Source organism: Panthera onca, chromosome D2 (genome assembly GCF_046562875.1).
Source record: "Panthera onca isolate mPanOnc1 chromosome D2, mPanOnc1 haplotype 2, whole genome shotgun sequence".
In the NCBI taxonomy this organism is placed as follows: domain Eukaryota; kingdom Metazoa; phylum Chordata; class Mammalia; order Carnivora; family Felidae; genus Panthera; species Panthera onca.
In genome coordinates, this window is record NC_138349.1 from 31,912,642 (window position 1) to 31,936,124 (window position 23,483).

At 41.4% G+C, this 23,483-nt stretch overlaps 1 protein-coding gene and 1 long non-coding RNA gene across 4 annotated transcripts in view; one reads left to right on the plus strand and one right to left on the minus strand.

Annotated features, from left to right (window-relative positions):
* LOC132685622 (uncharacterized) overlaps positions 1 to 16,885 on the minus strand; it is a 91,505-nt gene extending 74,620 nt beyond the window's left edge. For all 3 annotated transcript variants that reach the window (XR_009613224.3, XR_013550540.2, XR_014135344.1), the window contains exon 1: positions 16,685 to 16,885. This is a non-coding gene — a long non-coding RNA (uncharacterized LOC132685622). The remainder of the gene's footprint in view (positions 1 to 16,684) is intronic.
* PIK3AP1 (phosphoinositide-3-kinase adaptor protein 1) overlaps positions 16,292 to 23,483 on the plus strand; it is a 118,105-nt gene continuing 110,913 nt past the window's right edge. The window contains exon 1 of the mRNA XM_060643069.3: positions 16,292 to 16,439. Within this exon, the coding sequence (XP_060499052.2) occupies positions 16,427 to 16,439 (13 nt within the window). The 5' untranslated portion in view covers positions 16,292 to 16,426. The remainder of the gene's footprint in view (positions 16,440 to 23,483) is intronic.

Here is a 23,483-nt window from a genome sequence, read left to right on the forward strand (position 1 = left end):
GATAACCTGAATAGGCCTCTATCTTTTAAAGAAATTGAATCAATAATCAGTAACATTCCAAAACAGAAAGCACCAGGATCAGATTGGCTTACTGGTGATTTCTAACAAACATTTCTAGAAGAAATGATACCAATTCTCTAGAATCTCTTCCAGAAAATAGAAACGGAGGAAACACTTCTTGACTCATTCTGTGAGGCCAGCATTACTCTAATACCAGGACCAGATAAATACATTACAAGAAGGGAAAACCCAGGACCGATTTCACTCATGAATATCTATGCAAAAATCCTCAACAAATGTTAGCAAATAATATGCCACAATATATAAAAAGAATTATACACCACAACCAAACGGGATTTATTCCAGATATTACAAGGCTATTTCAATATTCAAAAATCAATTAATGTAATCCATCTCATCAACAGGCTAAAGAAGAAAAACCATATGATCATATCAATTGGTGCAGAAAAAGCATCTGACAAAATCCAATACCAATTCATTCTAAAAATTTTCAGCAAACCAAGACTAGAACGGAACTTCCTCAGCTTGATAAAGAACACCCACAAAAACTTACAGCTAGAATTCTTTTTTGAGAGAGAGAGAGAGAGGATGCAAATGAGCAAGGAGCAGAGAGAGAGTGGGAGAGGGAGAGAGAGAGGGAGAGAGAGAGAGAGACATGCGGGGCTTACCTGAGGTGGGGCTCATGTTTTTACCTGAAGCAGGGCTCAAGGTCACCCAAAGCGGGGCTTGAGCTCACCTGATGTGGGACTCAAACTCGGGAACTGTGAGATCATGACCTGAGCCAAAGTCTGATGGTTAACTAACTGAGCCACCCAGGTGCCCTAGAATCATTCTTAATGGTGGGAAAACAGATGCTTTCCCTCTATGATTGGGAACAAGGCAAGGATGTCTACTCTCACCACTGCTATTCAAAATTGTACTGGAGGGGTGCCTGGCTGGCTCAGTAGAGCACGAGTCAGCAGAGCATGAGACTCTTAAACTCGAGGGTTGTGAGTTTGAGCCCCATGGTCGGTGTAGAGATTACTTAAAATAAAATCTTAAAACAAAAACAAAATTGTACTGGAAGTCCTAGCTAATACAAAAAGACAAGAAAATGAAATAAAAGGATTACAGTTTGGCAAGGAAGAGATAAAACTGTTTTTGCTCACAGATGACAAGATTGTCTATATAGAAAACCACAAGGAACTGACCAAACAAACAAACAAACCTTCCCAGGACTAGCAAGCTATGATGGCATGATTGCAAAATAACAAGTTTAATATCCAAAAGTCTATGGCTTTCCCAAACAGCAGCAATGAACAAATGAATTTGAAATAAAAAAAAAAAAAATACCATTTACATTAGGACTAGAAAAAAAAGAGAAATACTTACATATTTCTAGCAAAATATAAACAGAATCTATATGAAGAAAACTACAAAACTCTAATGAAATCAAAGATCTAAATAATTGGAGAAATATTACATGTTCATGGATAGAAAGACTCAATATTGTTAAATATCAATTCTTGCCAACTTGATCTAAAGATTTGATTTAATCTCAATCTAAATCCCAGGAGGTTATTTTGTATATTGTCAACAAAGTGATCCTAAAGTCTATATAGAAAGGCAAGAGACCCTAAACAGTCATCTTGATGCTGAAGAAGAACAAAGTTGGAGGTCTGACATGACAACTTTAAGACTTACTATAAAACTACAGTAATCAAGACAGTATAGTATTGACAAAATATAAAATAAAAAAAAAAAATAAAGAGATCAGTGAAACAGAATAGAGCCCAGACATAAACCCACACAAATATAGTTACTGATCTTTTTGACAAAAGAGAAAAGGCAAGTCAATGGAGAAAGGATAGTCTTTTCAACAAATGGTGCTGGAAAACTGGACATCTATATACCAATAAATAAATAAATAAATAAATAAATAAATAAATAAAAAGAAAGACAGGAAAAAAAAGAATTTAGACAGAGATCTTATACCTTTTACAGAAATTAATTCAAAAGGAATCATAGACCTAACTGTAAAACATAAAAATATAAAATTTATAGACAATAATATAGAAGAAAATCTAGGTCACCATGGGTTTGGCTCTTACTTTTAGATACAACACCAAAAACACAATCCATGAAAGAAAAAATTGATCAGTGGGCTTTATTAAAATAAGAAATTTAATTTCCGTGAAAGACAACGTTCAGAGAATAAAAAGACAAGCCATAGAATGGGAGAAAATATTTGCAAAACACATTTCTGATAAAGACCTTGAATACAAAATAAACAAAGAACTCTTAAACCCCAACAATAAGAGAACAAACAACCCAGTTAAAAAGTGGGCAAAATGTCTTAACAGACACCTCACCAAAGAACATATACAGATGGCAAATAAATATATGAAAATATATTCAACATCATGTATCATTAGGGAACTGCAAATTAAAACAACAATGAAATACTGCTTCAAAACTATGAGAATGTCTAAAATCTAAAACACTGATAACACCAAATGCTGGGGAGGATACAGAACAATAGGCACTCTCATTCACTGCTGATAGGAATGCAAAATGGTACAGCCACTTGGAGGCAGTTTCTTACAAAACTTTCCTAGTCTGAAAAGGCTGCATACTACATGACATTTGGGAAAAACCAAACGATTGAGATTGTAAAAAGAATAGCGGCTGCCAGGAGTTCGGGGTGTTGGGGGCAGTATGAATAAGTGAAGCATAGTGGATTTTCAGTGTGGTGAAATGATTCTATATGATGTTGTGATGGTGAACACATGATAGTATGTATTTGTCAAAACCCATAGAAATGTGCAATACAGAGAACCTTAATGTAAACTATGGACTTTAGTCAATAGTAATATATCACCATTGGTTAACTAATTATAACAAATGCACCATGCTAATGCAAGATGTTAATGATAGAGGAAACTGTATATAGGAAGGGGGTATATGCAAACTCTCTGTACTGTTCGATTTTTCTAGAAATCTAAAACTGTTCTAAAAATAAAGTCTATTAATTAAAAAACATAAATGCCTGAGAGTAACAAAAACAAATTAAAAAAATGGGGAGGAGGAAGGGCTTATCTTACTAGATGTAGCTGAGACAAACCAGGTTCACACACAATATCCAGCAACTAAAAGACTTCATTTCTCTGCTTCCCTTACAATTTTAGTATATGTGCTACTGAAGCAAGCACTGTCTCTTCCCCTTACAGATAAAGATGTAAATAAACTTTTTAGTTGTGACTTCCAGAAAAGCCCCTAAAAGTGTCAGACAGCTGGCATGTGCCCTTCTGACCCCTCCCCACTCTGTTTGCTTCCTGCCTGGATAAAGGGATATATGGCTGGAACTTCAGCAACCATCTTGGAGCACAAGGAGGTTCTGACTGAGGTTGAAAGCCACTGCGAAGAATGGCTAGGCAGAATAATGAAGGTGCTTGGGTTTTTAGTGATTTTTTTAAAAAGTGGATTTATTTATTTTGAAAGAGAGAGGCAGAGAGAGAATCCCCAGCAGGGCCCGAACCCACGAACCATGAGACCACGGCCTGAGGTGAAACCAAGACTCTGAAGCTTAACTGACTGAGCCACTCAGGTGCCCTAAAGAAGCCCGGGTTCATGGTGCTACTATGCTAACCCTGGCTGCTTTATACCAGACTTCTTCTACAGGATAGAAATAAATCTATTTCTTATTTAAGTTTCTGTTGTTTGTTTTCCATGTTTAGCTATCCAATAGCTAAACACAATTTCTACCTTGTATACCAGATAATAAAACTTACTGTAATTCTATTATGATAAAACCATATGTATAGCATAGGTATAAACAATACAAATAGAATAATAATAATAATAAAGAGTCCAGAAACAAATTCAAACAAGGACTTAATATAAATAAAGATGACATTTAATTTAGAGGGAGAAAGATGGTTTACTTAATATATGGTGTTGGCAGAACTGACTATCCATCTGGAAGAAAATATGATGATACTTCTACTCCACATCATATGCAAAAATAAACTCCAGATGGACTCTAAGTCTAAATGTGAAAAATAAAAAAATATTAGATACAAATGTAAGGAATTATTTATAAAATCATAAAGTAAAGAAGACTTTCTGATGTGAAAGATAAAACTTAGAAACCCTAAGGATCAGCACCTAAAATAATAGTCACATCATCTCTTAAAAATGAACACATTTTTTTTGTATAGCAAAAGAAACTATAAACAAAGTCAAAAGACTAAATACTTAAAATATACATGATAAAGGATGAATGTTGCTAATGTACCTTAGCTCCTACAAACCAAAAAAAAAAAAAAAAAAAGACAAGCCAATTAAAGTTTGACAAAGCATATCAATAGGTACTTCCAGAAAAAAAGATATAAATCATGAATGATATGAAAGATTCTTAACCTCACTGGTATTCAAGAAAATGCAAATTAGCACAATAAAAGTATAGCATTTTGATCCATCAGATTAGCAAAAATAAAAAATATTGGTAAGACTAGCCATATGAGCATGGAATGTGAATTTCTACAGCATCTCTGTAAAGTATTATAATAATATGTATTAAAAATGCACATATTCCTCAATCCAGAAATACTACTTTTTGTAATGTATTCTACAGAAAGAATAATACCAGTATATAAAGAAATATATTCAAGAAAATTTACTATAGCATGACTATAGATGCCCCTAATCTGAAGAAAAAGAGCTTAATGTGACCGTCCATCATCAGAGGACAGTTGACATATTAGGTGCTATAGAGTATTATGCAACTTAAAACACATGAGTTAGATACATACATGCATTGACCGAGACACATGTCTGGACCAATGGGCTTTTTTAGTTCTTAAATGTCCACTTGAGGACTCTAGTGTTTTATCTGTTATATAAGAAGTAACCCATGAAAAATTGAGCTAAATGGCACCATATTTCTGATTTATTCCTGTGCGGTTTTAGCATTCCTTACAGAGTGGTACCTCAGGCAACTGTCCAACTGATCTTTTTATTGGGCTTGAGACGCTGCAATGGAGGACTAGCTTCTGTGGGACCAACCTTCCTACAGGTAGCAGATAAACTCTGGCCAAAACAAACAGAAACAACAAGCAGCTAAAGGCATGAGAGAGCAACAAAAAACAGATAGACATTGGATGGAGAGTCAACGTGTAGAAGGGAACAGCTCTGGGTTTCTCAGTTTTAGACCTTTTTGCTAGAGGGCAGGCCCCAGTTTTGCCCTGTGGGGCAGCTAAATTCAGGTAGATCATGTACAGTCCAGCTGTCTTGAAGAATCAAAGGATACAGCAGCTGGAAAGTGAGGAGGGTTATCTCAAAAAGGAGAGAGCAAGAGTCCAAACTCTGCCCAAACCTCTGCTAATTCCTGAACTGTACTTGTGCAGGGCAGACTCCCAGCAGCCCAGCTAAGGCAAACAGAACTGGACAGAGAATTTTGCCACTGCCCATCACAAGGGCGTTTGAGTCCAACCAAAATAATTGCCTGCTTTAGAAAAACATTTTTCAGGTTCAGTTGGTAAAGCGACCCACTCTTGATATCTGCTCAGGTTGTGATCCCAAGGTCGTGAGATCAAGTCCCGCATTGGGCTCCACACTGAATGTGGAGACTGCTTGGGATTCTTTCTCTCTCCCTCGCTCTCTGCCCCTCCCCCACTCATTCATGCTCTCTTTCTCTCTCTCTCAAAATAAGTAAGTAAACTTTAAAAAAAAAAGAAAAACATTTTTCAGAGACAAAGTAGAATCCATAGTCTCTATAAGTATTATTTACAGTGACTAGGGTACAATCCAATATTATGAGGCATATGAAAGAATGGGAAAATGGGATCCATATCAAGAGAAAAGGCATTCGGTCAAAACTTACCCCAAAGATATACTACATGTTGGGATTAGCAGATAAGAGTTTTAAAACAGCTATTATAGCTATACTCAAGGATGTAAAGTATATACTCAAAGTGAACAACAAAATAAGAACTATCAGCAAAGAAATAGAAATGTTGATAAAGAACCAAATGGAAATTCTAGAACTGAAAAATTCCCTGATAGGGCTTGAAAGCATTTTGGAGATGACAGCAGAAAGGTCAGCGAACTTGACTATAGATCAATAGGAATGATCTGATTTGAAGAATAGAAACAAAAAGACCCCCCCCCCAAAAAAACAAAACAAACAAAAACAAAACAAAACAAAAAAACGAACAGAGATTCAAGGATCTGAGGGATAATACCAAAAGGTCTAACACATGTGTTAAGAGCATCCTGAAGAGAGGTGAAAGACCATGGTGCAGAAAAATATTTAAAGAAATAATGGCCAGAATTTCCTCAAATCTGGTGAAATACATAAGATTACAGACTTGGGAAGCTTAGTTGACTTCAAGCAGAATAAATACAAAGAAGACTACATCTGAACTTATACTGTTGAAACTAAAGATAAAGAGAAAATATTGCAAGTAGTCAGGAAAAAAAATGATATATACAAGAGTAATAATTTGAATGCCCACTGACCATCAGAAAAAAATGGAGGCCAGAGTCAATAGAAAAATATCATTAAAGTTCTGTAAGAAAAAAAAGTCAACTTAGGTTTCTATATCCAGTAAAAACATTCTTTAAGAATGAAAGTTAAGTAAGGACGCCTGGGTGGCTCGGTTGGTTAAGCCTCGGACTTTGTCTCAGATCATGATCACTCAGTTCACGAGTTTGAGCCCTGCAATAGGCTCTGTGCTGACAGCTCAGAGCCTGGAGCCTGCTTTGGATTCTGTGTCTCCCTCTTTCTCTACCCCTCCCCTGCTTGTGCTCTGTGTCTCTTTCTGTCTCAAAATAAATACATAAACATTGAAAAAATATTAAAAAAAATAAAAAAAGAATGAAAGTTAAATAAATATGTATTTTTTTATTTAAAAAAAATTTTTTTTTAACATTTATTTATTTTTGAGACAGAGAGAGACAGAGCATGAACGGGGGAGGGGCAGAGAGAGAGGGAGACACAGAATCGGAAGCAGGCTCCAGGCTCTGAGCCATCAGCCCAGAGCCTGACATGGGGCTCGAACTCACGGACCGCGAGATGGTGACCTGAGCCGAAGTCGGCCGCTCGACTGACTGAGCCACCCAGGCGCCCCTAAATAAATATATTTTAATTAAACAACAACTTAGAACATTTATCGCCAGCCAACATGCACTACAAGAGATACAAGAAGAGGTTCATCAAGATGGAAGGAATTGACATTAGATTAGAATTCAATCTTCAGGACAGACAAAAGAGCATCAGAAATGGAGAATATATGTAAATATAAAAGACTATTTTCCCTCTTAATTTCTTTAAAGCAATATTTATTAAGATAATGTTTGATGCAAAAATTAACATTGTCTTGTGAATGTTCGTATCAAGAATTTGTAGACGTTATACATACAACAACTATAGCATAAAGTAAGGGGTTGAGGGGACAGTAAATGGTTCCAAATTATGGCAAATTTCTCACATTTTAGGAGAAGCAGTAAAATATTAACTCGAAGTAAACTGTAAAAAATTAAGAATGTATATTTTAATCCCTAGAATGATAACAAAAAGTTAACTCAAAAAGGTTGAGCTAAATAGCAAATAAACAAATATGGAATTCTTAAATATATCCAATTAATGAAGGTAGTCAGGAAAGGAGGTATAGAAAACTAAAATACAGAAGGGACAAATAACAAATAAATAGTAAAATTTTAGACCTAAATCTATTCATATTAATTATTACATTGAGTGTAAATAGATTAAATACTACAATTGAAAGTCATAGATTGCCAGAATCGATAAAAGCAAAAAACAAAAAAAAGAACAACAACAACAACAAAAAACAAAAACAAAAAACTTAACTATGTGCTGTTTACTTTGGAGATAAAAGTGAAGTATTAAGATGCAGGTAGGTTGAAAGTAAATGGATGAAAAATTATGCTATGTAAACAGTAAGCATACGAATGATAAGATGGGTATATTAGCATTAGATAAAGTAAATGTTAAGCAAGGAGAATTACCATAAATAGATACAAGTATTTACAGAGTATTTACTAGAGATAAAAAAGCTTAATTCATCAGAAAGATATAATAGTCTAAGTGTGTATGTGCCTAATAGTGCCTAATAATGGAAGTTCAGAAACATGAAAGAAAAATGGACAGAATTAAAGGAAGAATTAGAAAATTTCCCAACCACACTCAGATATTTGAACACGCATCTCTCAGCAATTGATAAAACTAGACAAAAATTAGTAAAGAGGTAGAAGATCAGAAAAACACTATCTGTCATCGTGAGCTAATTGACAATCTATCCAACAACTGCAGAATACATATTCTTTTCAAATCATATTGTATGTTCACCAAGATAGACTATAGATTCATAAAACGAATCTCAATAAATTAGAAAAGTTGAAGTCAGATAGAGTCTGTTTTCTGACCATAATGGAATTAAATTAGAAATCGGTAACAGTAAGGCATGTATTTGTTAAAAACCCAAATACTTGGAGATTGACTCACTTTTAAATAACCCATGGCTCAAACAAGAAATCGCAGGGGACATTAGAAAATATTTTGAACTAAATTATAATGAAAATACAAGATATCAAAACTGGGAAGATGCAATTAAAGCATTGAATTAGGGGAAACTCATAGCTTTAAATTTTTATATTAGAAAAGATAGAAGGATATTGAAACACTAGGAATGTCACATACTTAAAAAACATCTTTCCCAAAATGTACTGGCATAATTTTATGGAATAGGAATTCCAAAAAATTGTACTAAATATAATTTCCTCCTGTAAAAATAAATAAATAAATTAAATAAATTAAAAAAAAAAAAAAAAAGAAAAGATGAGAGAATAAAGTCAATCACCAAACTTTCAACCTTAGGGAGCTAGATAAGAGCAAAGCGAACCTAAAGTAAGTAGAAAGAAGAAAATAATGTTGAGCAGAAAGCAACAAAGTCAAAAACAAACCATAGAAAAATTAACCAAAATCTGGTTCTTTGGAAAAACCAATGAAATTTAACAAACATCTATCTAGAGTCAGAGAGAGTAAGAGAAAGAGAAGACACAAATTTCAAGTATCAGGAATAAAAGAGAGGCTATCATTACAAATCCTCCAGGCTTTAAAAGGATTATAGGGAATATAGTAAATTACTTCATGTCAGTAAAATTTTAAAACTTAGATTAAGTGGACGAATCACCTGAAAAGAATCACCTGAAAAGCACAACTTACCTATACTGGTAGAGATAAAGTATAAAATCTAAATAACCCTATACTATTGAGGAAATTGATATTGGATAGTTTTAATGGTTAATTCCATCAGACACTTATCAGAAAGAAATAATACCAATCTTTCTTTATTAGAAAATAAAAAAGTGAATACTCCCAAACATGTTTTATGAGGCCATATTAACCCTGACACCAAAAACTAACAAAACATACTACAAAAAAAGAAAAAAAACTACAGACTAATATCCATCTTTAACGCAGATGCAAAATTCCTTAACAAAATGTTAGTAAGTTGGCAACATATAAAAAGGATGATACATCATGATCAAATGGGGCTTATCCTAGGCATCCAAGATTGGTTTAACCTTTTAGGAGTTTATGATAGATTTATGGGAAAGAACTACCAAGTTAAAGCATCAGATCAAGGAAAGACTCTACATTTGCTTTTTTTTTTTTTTTACTGGTAGTGGAAAATGTAAGTGGTCAGATATAGCTTAAAAAAATAATAACAAAACAAAATAAAACAAAACAAAAAACCCAAAATCCCTCCAGACTAGGAATTAAGACTGGAATTCTAGTCCTGGTATTGCCTCCAATTCAATGTATAATGTTAGAAAGGTCACTTTGCCTCTCTTGGCCTTAGTTGACACACGTGTCCAATAATGACCTCTCAGGGTCTTTCCCAACTGTTACACTCTAAGAGTCTATGAGGCCAAGTCCTAAAATTTTTGTCACAGCTGCCTAGACTTTTCTGCTTCAGCACCTCAGAAGGCAGAAGTAGAAAATGTGCAAGACATGCTTTCATGCACAGATGAAGGCACCATCTGCACGTGGCTTGAAGTACTGAGGGTTCAAGGGTGACTCCTCCCCACCTTGAAAGCACCATGTGTCCTCAAGAGGTACTTCAGAAAATATTTTTTTAATGTTTATTTGTTTTTGAGAGAGAGAGAGAGACAGAGACAGAGAGACAGAGGGGGGGGAGAGAGAGAGAGAGAGAGAGAGAGAGAGAGAGAGAGAGAGAGAATGAGTGGGGGAGGGTCAGAGAGAGAGGGAGACACAGAATCTGAAATAGGCTCCAGGCTCTGAGCTGTCAGCACAGAGCCTGACTTGGGGCTTGAACTCATGAACCGTGAGACCACGACCCGAGCCTAAGTCAGACACTTAACTGACCAAGCCACCCAGGCGTCCCAGAAGGTATTTTTAATGAACTCTCTGAAAGCATCCACTGTGTCATGGTGCTATAGACCTTGGAATTTGAACTCTGACTGAACTGGGTTTGAACTCCAGTTCTGCTACCTGCTGAATGATTCTGGAAAAATTACCCAACATCTCTGAATCTCAGCTTCTTCATCTGCAAAGTGGGGATAACACCTGTTACATAGAGTTATTGTGAGGATTAATTGCGAGAGCATTAGGAAGTTGGTGGATTATGGTCAGTGCTCAACAAATACTAACTTCCGTGCACGTATCAGTAAAGAATTCGGTTTGGTTACATACGGCAGGACATGTAAATAATCATGTCTCAAATAAGACAGAGATGTATGTGTTTCTCTTTCATGTAAAAGAGTTCAGGGGGGTGAAACCTGGGGCTTGTTTGGGTGTTCCACGGTCAGTAGAGAACCAGATTGCTCATCTTTCTGCCCCACTGTCCTTAGCACGTGGCTTCTGTTCACACAGTCACCTCGGAATCTAAGAGGACCGTTGGGTCTCGTCATCCTGTTCACTTTCTTGGCAGGAACTAAAAGAGGAGAAAGGCAAAAGGGAAAACTAAAAAGAGAGGGTGAAAGACTTAAACATTCTATAAAGAACCTCTTTGGACAATGACTTCCGTTTACAACTTACTGGATTCCTCCTGGTTACAAGAGAGGCTGGGGAATGGAACCTTGCTGCCCCAAATGAAATTAGGATACTGTTACTAAGAAACAAGGGGAGAATAGGTGGACAACCAGCGATCTTTATGACACTGCTTTTTCTTGTCACTAAGATTAATTTTGGGTTGGGGTCATGGAACCAGCACAGAATAGCTGGCATAGCTTTTGGATCGTAACCTATGGCAAAAGAGGTAGCTTTTTTGTAACAAGTGGATTTGAATTAAAAATCTAGTTTTGGGGGACCTGGGTGGCTCAGTCGGTTAAGCGTCCGACTTCAGCTCAGGTCATGATCTCGCGGTCCGTGAGTTCAAGCACCGTGTCGGGCTCTGTGCTGACAGCTCAGAGCCTGGAGCCTGTTTCAGATTCTGTGTCTCCCTCTCTCTCTGACCCTCCCCCATTCATGCTCTGTCTCTCTCTGTCTCAAAAATAAATAAACGTTAAAAAAAAAATTGAAAAAAAAAAAGACGGGAAAAAAAATCTCGTTTTGATGCTTATTAACCAAGTGACCACGGGTCAGGTGAATTACCTTATTGGAACCCAGTTTCTTCCCCTGTAAAGTGGGATGATACTAATATGGTTACCTCACTGGCTTGAGGTAAAGATTCATGAAAGCTGAGTAAGTGACAGCACTTGGAGTAGAGTTAGCCACCCAGCAGATTCCCAAGAATATTTTGTTTCTAAGAACTTGAGATTCAAGGGCCTTTGCTCAAAGTGGCCCGGTGAGGGGCCCTTGGGCTATGGCATAGGGAGTGGCCATTTTGGTGACTAGGGAAGGAGACCTCTCTCTTGAAGAGGGTAGGCTTCTAGGTTTTGTCTGCAAAGCTACCTATTCCTAAAAAGCTACCAATGTCCTCAGGCAGTCTTTACTGGGTCCACTGGGCTGGGCTGAAACTGTCTTGAGCAGGTAGAAATGACAGCAGTCTTTATAAATCCAGGGTGTTGGCAAGGCTAAACCAGGCACCTGGTACCCTGGAACTCTTTCTCCCTGTCCCCACCTGTGATGGCCTACCAGCCCGTCCCATGTAATTCAGTCTTCACATACTCCACCCTACATGTACGAATGTGCACAGTCTCTCTGAACTCTTGAACAAAGCAAGGAATGAGCCCCTCAGATGAGGGTTGTGGGACCTTGGGCAGGTCGCTTTAGCTGTGTGATCAGTGTCTTTATCTGTAAAATGGGCAGGTTGGCCTTGATGATTTAAAAATAAGCAATGCTTGTTGAACACCTGCTGTGTGCTGGAGCCTGTGTTAGGAGCTGGAAATGCAGTGGAGTCAGAGACACGGCCTGCTCCCAAAGGGCTGAAGGTCTGATGAGACACAGACAGGGAAGGGGACAGGGAAGTAGGGGATGCCAGGGGAACTCCAACGAGGGGCCTTTCCTGATGCTTGCGGTTCATGAGCACACGGTACTCCTGGCAGAGCAGGGGGAACTGGCAGGTAACAGAGCTCTTGCCCTGCCCACCTGCAACTGGAGGTGATGCCAACACAGGCCAGTGACTTGTGTGGCTCTTAGATCACAGCAGGGCCTGCTTCAAGCGTTTACCACATAATCTAGTAGATAGAAGCATGGACTCCGGAGCCAGGCTGTTTGGGTTCAGAACTCAGCTCTGTAATGTACTAGCTGTGTGTCGTGGGCAAAGATATTTAACCTTCTATTCTATAAAATGGGTATACTATTAGCATCTTCCTCATAGGATAGTTAAGAGAATTAAGGGGAATTAAAAGTATCTGCTGCAGGGGCGCCTGGGTGACTCAGTTGGTTAACTGTCCGACTTCGGCTCAGGTCATGATCTCACGGTTCGTGGGTTCGAGCCCCGCGTTGGGCTCTGTGCTGACAGCTCAGAGCCTGCCTCGGATTCTGTGTCTCCCTCTCTCTGCCCCTCCCCTGCTTGTGCTCTCTCTCTCTCTCTCAAAGAATAAATAAACATTAAAAAAAAAGCACCTGCTGCAGTATACTCCTCCATCTCTACCTTCTGTCCTAGTAAGTGGGTCTTGACGACCAAAGCAAAAGGCTCTGGTCCTTAGGCCTGAGAGATTATGAAATAACATCTTGAAGATGTAAGAATCAGGGATTTCTTCCCCACTCCTCATCCTTCTGTTCTTTAGATAACATATATTCATCTCTCTGGCCTCTCCTATTTACCAAGCCAACAAGAGGGTGGGGTGGCAGTCATGTGCGGGTTCTCCATTCTGGCTAGAAGCTATCTGTGAGCCATCCCGTGCTGGAGACGCTGACTGCACAGGTTGCCCCGAGAGCCAACACACAGGGACAGAGCAAGGCCTTCCAGAGGGGCAACTGCCCTCCCCTCCACATTCTATAAAAACTGTCAAATGGAGATGTAAAAACAGATACCACTTCCTCCAACTCAACCCCACCTTCTCTACAGAGAAACCGGGTAGAATTGCCAGTATCAGGGACTAGCGCCTTGAGGGAATGTTGGCCTCTAAGTCCCCTTCCCAGCCAAATTCCAGAGGCCTGTGTTGGGTAGCAGTGGGAGTGTTCAGAGTTTGGACTACTGACCCAGCACTGGAGACCTTACCCACAACTGATGGATGCCCTCTAAGAGTCATAAGAACCAAAGAAGTATTCCTTCAGTTCAAAGGTCAGCAGAAAAGGGCTTTCACTCCCTAACATCTGGGCCTGGAAGGAGGACCATACCTTTGGATAGTAGGGCTGTCAGAGGAAATGACCTCAGATGGACAAATATACCCTCAGTAGGAATGAGTCCAAAGAGAAATATAGACTAGCTGGGTCCCCAGGCTCTTGAAGAGTGAAGGAATGTTCAGAACAGGTACACAGGGTTCAGGTGAGGTTCTCCAGAGAGAACCATAGAGCCCTACCTAGCATTTTCTGAGCTGGAATGCGCTCACTGTGCACATGAGGAACCAGGGGACTTTGGAGATCTTTACATTAGACCTCATTCTCCCAGACTCCTCACAGCGATCCACATTGTTGACAACCTTCTCCTTAAATCCTCTTCCTTGGCCTCTTGCTTATTCTGGCCTGCCTTTTATCCCACCTCTAGTTACTCTGGTCTCCTGTGGTCCCAGAGCATGGCTCTCACCCCAAGTTCTGCCCTTGAGGCCAGGCTCTTGGTCTTTATCCTCTCTCCCCCATCCACTCATGCACCTTCAGCTCCATGGGTATTTGACATCCTGGCTAGTCCCAGGCACTCATCTCTCCTGCAATGACAGAGCCCCTAGGACATCCCATGGGCACATCAATCTCAACATTTCCAAACTTCAGCTCACCATTTTCCTTACTCTGATGGCTTTTATTATTATATACAGCCTATTTTTGACATCTTATATTTCCCCTCCCCCAAGTTCAGTGATTTTCAGTGCCTGAAAATTCCCTTCTATCCTTGGGCCTCAAATTTAAGGCTTTCCTGGCCATATTCAGTAATTCGCTCATCAAATACTTTCTGAGCATATTAATATTCTCTGTGCCAGAGTTGGCTCCAAGTGCTAGAGGTTCCATGGTGAAAAAGACAGACTTGGATTCTGCCTCTGAGGGGCTTATAGTTCAATGGTGGAGTTGCAGAAGTAGTTGCAGAAAAATAGCTATATAATTTCTACAAACTAACATAAGTAGTTGCAGAAAAATAGCTATATAATTTCTACAAAAGAACAGTACAGGGCTGTGACAGTGCATGATGGGAGGTGGGGGTAAGGGGAGGAGGTGCAGCTAACCTGATCTGGAGGCCAGAAAGTCCTGAACATGGGGAACAGGTGTGAGGCTTAGCAGGTTTGGAGCTCATTTCCTCTTTCAGAATTTCAGGCCTGTGGTAGGCTGAGTAATTAGTATTAAGAATTTCTTAATTAATATTAAGAAAATATTAAGGTATTTTAAGTGTCTCTTAAAAAAGCGAGATTTTCCTGGATTATCTGGGTGGGATCAATGTCCTTAAAGTGGAAAAGGGAGGAGGTCAGAGAGTCAGAGAGAGATGTGATCTTCTAAGCTGGGTCAAAGAGAGGTTATGTTTCTGGTTCTGAGGATAGAGGAAGGGAGCCATGAGCCAAGGAATGTGGGTAGACTCTGGAAGTCGAAAAAGGCAAAGAAATGGATCTCTTCTAGAGCCTCTAGAAAGGAACCCAGCCCTGCTGATAACCTTGATTTTAGCCCAGTGGGACTTCTGTTGGACTTCTGAAATCCAGAGCAGGAAGATAATAAATTTGTGTTATTTTAAGCCACTAAGTTTGTGGTAATTTGTTATGGCAGCAGTAAAAAATTATAATTATAGGCCTCAGCCCTATTTCCACTCCTAAATCCATTTCATTTATTTCCATCTATACTTGAGTCCTATCTTTCCTTCATCTCCGCTCTCTGGATCTGTCTTCTAGACTCTGCATTTTTGAGGACTCCAAGGGCACAGAACTCCAAGTGTTCAGATCAATTATAGAAGCAGGCAGAGGGAGGAGAGCAAAGAGCAGCAAGTGAGTGCAGGGGTGAATGGAGAGCTCTAGCTCGGGATTCAGGCCTGCTGGAACCTTGGGGAGCACTGACTCCCTGTGGGCATCCACTCAAGGCCTTTGGCTTGTTTCTTCAGCTCAAACATTAAGACAGCCATAGGTGCCATCTCAAAGCCATGAAAGGCAGTAACTGTATCATGCATTTACCATAGGAGATAATCATGAATGCTTATGTGCCATCAGGAGACCAGGTCCAAGGAATTACAAAAAAGTCACTGAAGGGTAATCAAGGGCAACGCCAAGCACCCAGGGCCAGGTGCCAGGGAAGGTGCTTCTTCCCCTTCCTGCGCCCTCCCCTTTCCTGCCCTGGTAGCAGCTCAGGGAGAAAGCCCCAGGGGATGGGGAGATGGCTTGGCCAGCTGTGCTGATACACCCCCGCCCAGGGTCACTGAGGCAGGTCAACCTTCCCCTCTCCCCCCCCCCCCCCCCCCCCCGCTTCCCCCAACACTCTCTTCAGCTTAGGCAGCCCTTTGGTGGCCGGCGGGCTGGTTTCGCCGCGAGTGGGGCGCACGTGGCGCGACGCCCCCTACCTCCTGGGGACACAGCAGTGAGGGCCGCGCGGGTAGCCGGCCCGCGGCCCGGCCAGTGTGGGGTGGGGGTTCTCACTTCCCCTCCCCAACGGCCGCGGGTGCAGGTGCCGCGCGGGCAGTGCCCCGCAGGCGGGGCGTGCCCTGTGGACACGCCCCCGCGACCGGCCCTCCCAGCCCGTGCGGAGGAAGCTCCAGAGCGGCGGCTGGTGCTGCGCCGAGCCGGCGCCCCTGCCGCCCCGCGCCCCGGGACGCCGCCCGGCCCGGCCCCGCGCACGCAGCGAGCGGGGCAGGTGAGCTGCGCCCGCGCCATGGCAGCCTCAGGTGCGTAGGCAGGCCCGGGCCCTTCTCCCGAGCCTCCCCGCTGGCTGGCCGTCTCGCCCCCCGACAGCTGTCCGAGCGCCACCCGGCTCCCGGCTCTGCTACGTCGGTGCGGGACTGTGTGCTTCCTGCTCTTTCCCGCGTGCTTTCTGCTCTTTCCCGCTTCCCCGGCGCAAACCTCGCGTCCTGGCTTTCCCACATCCCCCTTCCCGGCCTGTCGCGCGATTCTCTTCAGTCCCCATCTGCACCTCTCCTGTCTCCCGTCTTCTAGGTCTCCGTTTCTCCCGCCGTCACTGGCTCTAGTTGCTTCTGAGGGTCGTTTCCCCGGCTCTTGCAGTTGTGTGAGCCGGCGTCCAGTAGAAACCAGCCGCGTTGTCTGCGCCTGGGAAATACTTCTCTGAGGGCCGCACCGGACCAATAGGGGGCGCTCAGGCTGTCCCTGGTGGGCGCTGTGTGATTGAAGGTGGCTTGGGCCACTTGCCCTTCCTAGGCTTTTGTTTTTCATCTGGAATTTTGATAGGAATCTAGAAACAACATTCTTTTGGCTTTACTTTTCTTGTGTCTTTGCAGAACTTTGGGGAATGGGGAAGAGTGGAGGCCACTGGGTAATCTACCCATCGAAAGGTGGCAGGAGTCATTTTCCATTAGTTTTGGGTTCTTCTGTCATTCATGGGTGTATACACTTGTCAATGCTAGCCTCTGATATCCAGGACCAACCACATAGTGGTGATAAGAATAAAGATGACTAAAAAAAAAAAAAAAAGAAAAAAAAGAAAAAAAGAATAAAGATGACTAAGGAGCACTTACTATGCACTGTAATGGTTATTGTGCCCCTAAGTGTGTTCTCAGTGGTGACCAGGACAGCCGAGTCTCTGCTCTCAGGGAGTGTACAGTCTTGCACAGGAAATCAGTAAGTTAACAGGGAATTACTAAATGAGAAGACTAGAGTTACCGTGTTGGCAAATAGTTTTACTTGTATTTTCTTAGACGACTTTGTCATGTTTTAGTAGAGATAACATGCATAAACAGGATGTAAACGCCCCTTGAAAACTAAAATCTAGTCAGCAGGAGAAGACACTGTTCTTGAAGGATGTGGGCAGATGCTTGAATGAAGAGCCAGCTCTCCCCATATCCCCTGAGGTTCAGCCTTCTAATTAATGGTGTTTTGGAAGCAGGAGAGAAGGCCAATGGTAGCAGTTTTATTAGATTGGGAATATAAGCTCATTCTTTAAAGGGAATGGGAAAGCAGTTAGCTTTTAGCCTTCTGGCTCTCAACTGGGGCTCTGGAGGTTAGAAGAAGCTGTATTGTGGTAATAGTGAGGTCATAGTCCACAGTTACATAGGAAAGCTGAAGCAGTTATCTAGAGGAAATTCATTCATTCAGCTCATATTTGTTGCATGCCTATGGTTTCTAGGCACTTTCTAGGTGTCAGGTGTATATTCAATAATCAAAATTGGCATAAGTCATTTTCCCATGGAGCTTATGGAATGCTGGGGAAAGGCAGGCAATGTGCTTAATAAGGAAAGCACATGATATGATTAAGAGCAGTGGGAAAACAGTAGAGGGGGTACTCTACCCTCTACTGTTGGGTTTATAATTTTAAACGAGGTAGCCAGGTTAGGCCTTATGGAGAAAGGGACATTTGAGCAAAGATCTGAAAGGAGGGGTCATGTGGGGGAAGAGTGCTCCATTCAGAGGAACAACAGATGGGGGTATATGGTGTATTTAAGGAACAGAGAGCAAGTGGTGGAATAGGTGGGTGATTGGGGAGAAGTAGGAGATGAGGTCGCTGAAACTCCCACCTCCTGCTGTGGCTGAGAACAGGCCCTAGGCTGTTAAGTCCAAGAAGCAGCAAAGTGAGAGAACCTCTGGACAGAGGAGACAGAGCAAATCTTCTTCCAGTGTCCTATGTGTATGATTCCAGTTGGGCATGGCCAAAGGGGCTAGAAGATGGGGACTGTAACCCAGTGGCCAAACCTGGGGCTATTTATGGGCTCTGTAATGGCTTCTGCAGACATCTGTGATGGTTAGGGCTTCAGACTCTCTTGCTGTCAGCACACTCTGTGGTGAGACCCACTTTAGGTTCTGTAAGTAGGAGTTGGGCCTCTGGGGTGGGTCCCTGGGGCTCTCTGAGGTCTGGAGGTAGTACAAGGGTCCATGGTGGTAGTGAGACCGACTACCTCTTGCCAAACTACTGTAGGGTCTGGAGTCATCTAGGGCACTCTTCCATATGGTCTTCTGCTTCTTGTCCTCTTCCTCTCCCGCTCCTCTTCCCCTCCTCCTCCTCCTCCTCCTCCTTTTTATTTTAAACAGTTTTATTCAGATATAATTCACATACCATACAATTTTCCCATTTAAAGTATACAGTTAAAAACAAAACAAACAGGGGCGCCTGGGTGGCGCAGTCGGTTAAGCGACTTCAGCCAGGTCACGATCTCGCGGTCCGTGAGTTCGAGCCCCGCGTCAGGCTCTGGGCTGATGGCTCGGAGCCTGGAGCCTGTTTCCGAGTCTGTGTCTCCTTCTCTCTCTGACCCTCCCCCGTTCATGCTCTGTCTCTCTCTGTCCCAAAAATAAATAAAAAATGTTGAAAAAAAAAATTAAAAAAAAAAAATAAAAACAAAACAAACAAAAAGTATACAGTTCAGTGGTTTTTTTAGTATCTATACAGATCTGTGCAAGCATCACCATGGTCAATTTTAGAACATTTTCATCACCTCAAAAAGAAACTCATTTTGAGAAATGAGTGAAGGAGGTACAAATTATGAAATAGAAATTTTAAAAAAGGGAGAAAGAAACTCTGTATGCTTTAGCTATCACCCTCCCACTCCCTCCTCCTGCCCAGCCCTATGTTTTATCTTCTGTCTCTATAGATTTCCATGCTCAGGACTTCTGTATGAATGGGATCATATAGTATGTCGTCTTTTGTGTTTTCTTTCATATAACGTAATGTTTTCAAGGTTCATCCAAGTTGTAGCATGTCTCAGCATGACATTCCTTTTGAAGGCTGAATTGTGTGGTCTTTTAAAATTTCCTTCCACTTGGTTGATGGGGGGGTGGGAGGGAAGGGAGGGTGGGTGATGGGTATTGAGGAGGGCACCTTTTGGGATGAGCACTGGGTGTTGTATGGAAACCAATTTGACAATAAATTTCATATATTGAAAAAAAAATAAAATTTCCTTCTACTAAAGGGTAAGCATTAGTATTTTATTTTATTTTATAATTTTTTTAATAAATTTTTTTTAATGTTTATTTTTGAGAGAGAGAGAGGGAGCAGGGGAAGGACAGAGAGAAAGGGAGACACAGAATCTGAAGTAGGCTCCAGGTTCTGAGCTGTCAGTACAGAGCTCAACGAGGGGCTGGAAATCTCGAACCGTGAGACCATGACCTGAGCCTAAGTCAGACGCTTAACCGACTGAGCCACCCAGGTGCCCCAGGATTTTGTTTTTTGAAAGACATCTTTGCTTGCTGAAATCAAGGAGAATCTTGGCTCCCTGTTTTTGAAAGAGCTTGAGAAGCAAGATAAAATAAAATGGAATGAACCTACCCTGGAATATCTCTATGCTCCTGATGGCATCTCTTGCATTTACACATGAGAGAGAGGAGACAGAGAGGCCATAAGTGACTTTCCAAAGTGACTCAAGTCTGTGGCTGAGTGAAGACCAGATTCCTTTCCTCCATGTGCCAGCCTCCAGATATTTGAAGAAAGCTTGCATACCTTTTCCTGTTCTTTTTCTCTGAGGTTTCTCTCATCTCCAGACTTTTCTACTACTTCTAGACTTAGAAGATAAGAGGGTTTGAAGGTACCTTTAATTTTTTGTGATCTTAATTCTCACCTGATTCTTGAGGTCCCTTAATATTCCTGTCAAGTCTCTGAACTTGAAACCTTTAGAGTCTGGAAGCTCCTCACATGAATCATTATCTAGATCCCTCCTTATCCTAGTCACCTTCCTAGTTCACATCCCTCTTCAGTATGGTGCTTATTAAGACAGATGAACAGGGAGCCAGAATCACCTATAGACTAAAATGGTCTGGACTGGTCATTTGAAAAGCTCCCTGGCACTTCCTCCCTGTTCTTTTCTCAGGTGGATTCTGAATCTTTCTAAGGAACCTCTCTTTCAGTCACTGTATTTCTTTTGCTTTTAAAAAAAATATCTTCTTAAAGTTTATTTATTTTGAGAGAGACAGCAACAGTGCAAGTGGGGGGAGGGGCAGAGAGACAGAGAGAGAGAGAGAGAGAGAGAGAGAGAGAGAGAGAGAATCCCAAGCAGGCTTTGCGCTGTCAGTGCAGAGCCCAACATGACGTGCAAACCCACAAAACCACAAGATCATGACCTGAGTCAAAACCAGGAGTCGGACGCTTAACCGACTGAGCCACCCAGGCACCCCTGTTTAGGATTTATGGACTCCTGTTGGACCATGTATTTAATTTCTCATAATAAACAAACAAAACTGAAAGAATTGATTTGGCACATGTGAGGAAGTGATCTACTGTTACAGGAAGGGAATTATCCTTGAAGAAAAGGCTGTTCCCCATACAAGAGAGAGTTGCTGATGAAGCGTTTGGTCCTGTGTTGTTATCTAGCACATTGTGGAGGAACTTTAACTTCCACTTTGGAACTTTTTTAGAATTTCCCCAGCTTCAGTTTCTGTAGCAGAGCAAAATTTAAGAAGGCAATTCATTTCTTTGTCCTCATTTACGTTGAGGCAAAATTTGCTTAGACTTCGTATACCCGTCTCAAGTCACACCATAAGTGGGTGACCAAGTAGGCTGTGATATTAATGAGTCTGAAACACTAACCACTTCCTTTTCAAGTACTTTTGCTCAGAGGAGTGTGTGTGTGTGTGTGTGTGTGTGTGTGTGTGTGCGTGCGCGTGCGTGCGGGGTAGGGGTGGGGGGGTTGCCAAATGTAACACCAGAATCCCAGGGATGAGACATTTTCTGTATGTTTTCCTTATAGAAGAGCTTAACCCCTTAAGTACTTTTTAAATTTAATTTGTATTTAAAAATCTTTATTTTAGAAGTTTTGGATTTATTGAAAAACTGTGAAGATAGTAGAGTTCTCATGTACTCCACACCCAGTTTCCCTGATTATTAATATTTACACTTTCCTTAATGACCAGAGGTCTATTAATGCCCAGTAGATACTGCATTGTGCTGTTAACAGAGGAGCAGGTGACGGTGAGGCAGGATCCAGGGTGTAAAGTATACTTGCTCCCTCAGTGACCCCAGAACTTGTCATTGAAATTGTTGGTTTGCTTTGGATCGCTGTCTCCTCATAGAAGTGGCATACATTGCTCATGGGCACGGGGTCAAGGGATTATAAGAAGGGCTGCTTTCCTGCTAAGTCAGTCAGTGCTCCAAGAGCTGAGTTGCCATCGAAAGAGTACTTATTATGTTCTCAGAAGTTCTCTTCTCTCTTCCTTATTGCCTTACCATCTATTGGAAACATCACCAGTGGCTTCATCGCTAATGTATGAGACCACAGCCAGCCCTGTCTGAGATTTTATTCTCCTTCTAGTCCATTTGTAAAAATTGTTGACATGATATTTGCTAGTATATTTGTCTGCATGGGTGGGGGGTATTAGTGGCTACTGCTTTTTACTTTTGCACTTTTTTTTTAAATGTATTTTTTAATGTTTATTTTTGAGCAAGAAAGACAGACAGAGCATGAGCAGGGGAGGGGCAGAGAGAGAGAGGGAGACACAGAATCTGAAGCAGGCTCCAGGCTCTGAGCTGTCAGCACAGAGCCCAACGCAGGGCTCAAACTCACGAACTGTGAGATCCTTACCTGAGCTGAAGTCAGATGCTCAACCAACTGAGCCACCCAGGCACCCCTACATTTAGAAGAACATTTACCTCAGAGGAGAAATCAATCATGTAGAAAAGAGGGGCGGAAAGAAGGTAAAAGTATTATGATGCCTTAAATCTACTTTTCTCAGGGTGAGCTCCATAGTTCTGGCGCTTTGCCAATATTATCCCTTCCATAGTCCTGAAATTATTTCTCCATTGAGGTACAAAGAACTATGTTACCCAGGGAAAAAAAAAAGATCAATCAGCAAAGATTTCATTTTATGGAAGGCTGTCACCCTGCCTTCTATACATTAAAATTTTGTGTTTAATCTTCTTGAGCTTTGGGACCAGTGTAAGCATGCCCAAGATGGACGGTTTTATTCACAGTTGAGGAAATAGACGATGCTCAGAACCAAGTCTTCTGTAGAGCCATAAAGGTCCATGGTGTCGTCAGAATTGCTGACTGCACCCCCCCCTTTTTTTTCCATGTTGCCTTCTAAACGGACTTCTTTTAAAATTTGCACACCTTCCCTTCAAAAGTACTCCTTGAGTGATCAATGTGCTCCTATTGCGAGTCTGTTGGGTTTTATATTAGCAATGGATTAGGGCTCCAGAAAAGCAGACACTCCAAAAAGAAACTACAAACTTTTTTTGATTTGTTACTTTAAAAATTTTGGTAGCATCATCCTGGGGGAAATGAGAACAGTGTTGGGTTAGTATTAGATGTCATTGTTTTTACTCTGAATGTGGTGTTCATGGGACAGGAAAGGGGAGTCGTCCCATATATTTTCAGCGTTTACAGCCTCAGGTCTTGCCCCAGTCCCTCCTCTGGCCTTTCTGCCGGGAACCACTCAGTGAAATGTGGCCCAGGGGTAGTTTAATTGTGACAATCCCCAACTTAGATTATTCCCAAACTTCTTCAGACTTGAGCCTTCTCTGAGTGGGAGGAAGGATCCCTGTTGTATTGTTTTATATCATATTGTATTGAGGATGCTTAGAGATTCCTCTGTGCTCACCCCTTCCAACTCAGAGACCAGTTTGTTGAGTTAGTGGGCGATGAGGCTTCTCAACATTAGTAACAGCTATGTGAAGAGACAAGCTTCTTTGAACTTTGGGTAGTTGGAAGATATGCTTTAAGACTCATAAAATTCTTGACAGAATCCCTGATGGGAGGTAGCAGGTGGACAGATGAGAGGACTGGACAGGGGACCAGGGGACAACCTGAGGTTCAGTCCTGGCTTTGTGACTAATAGGC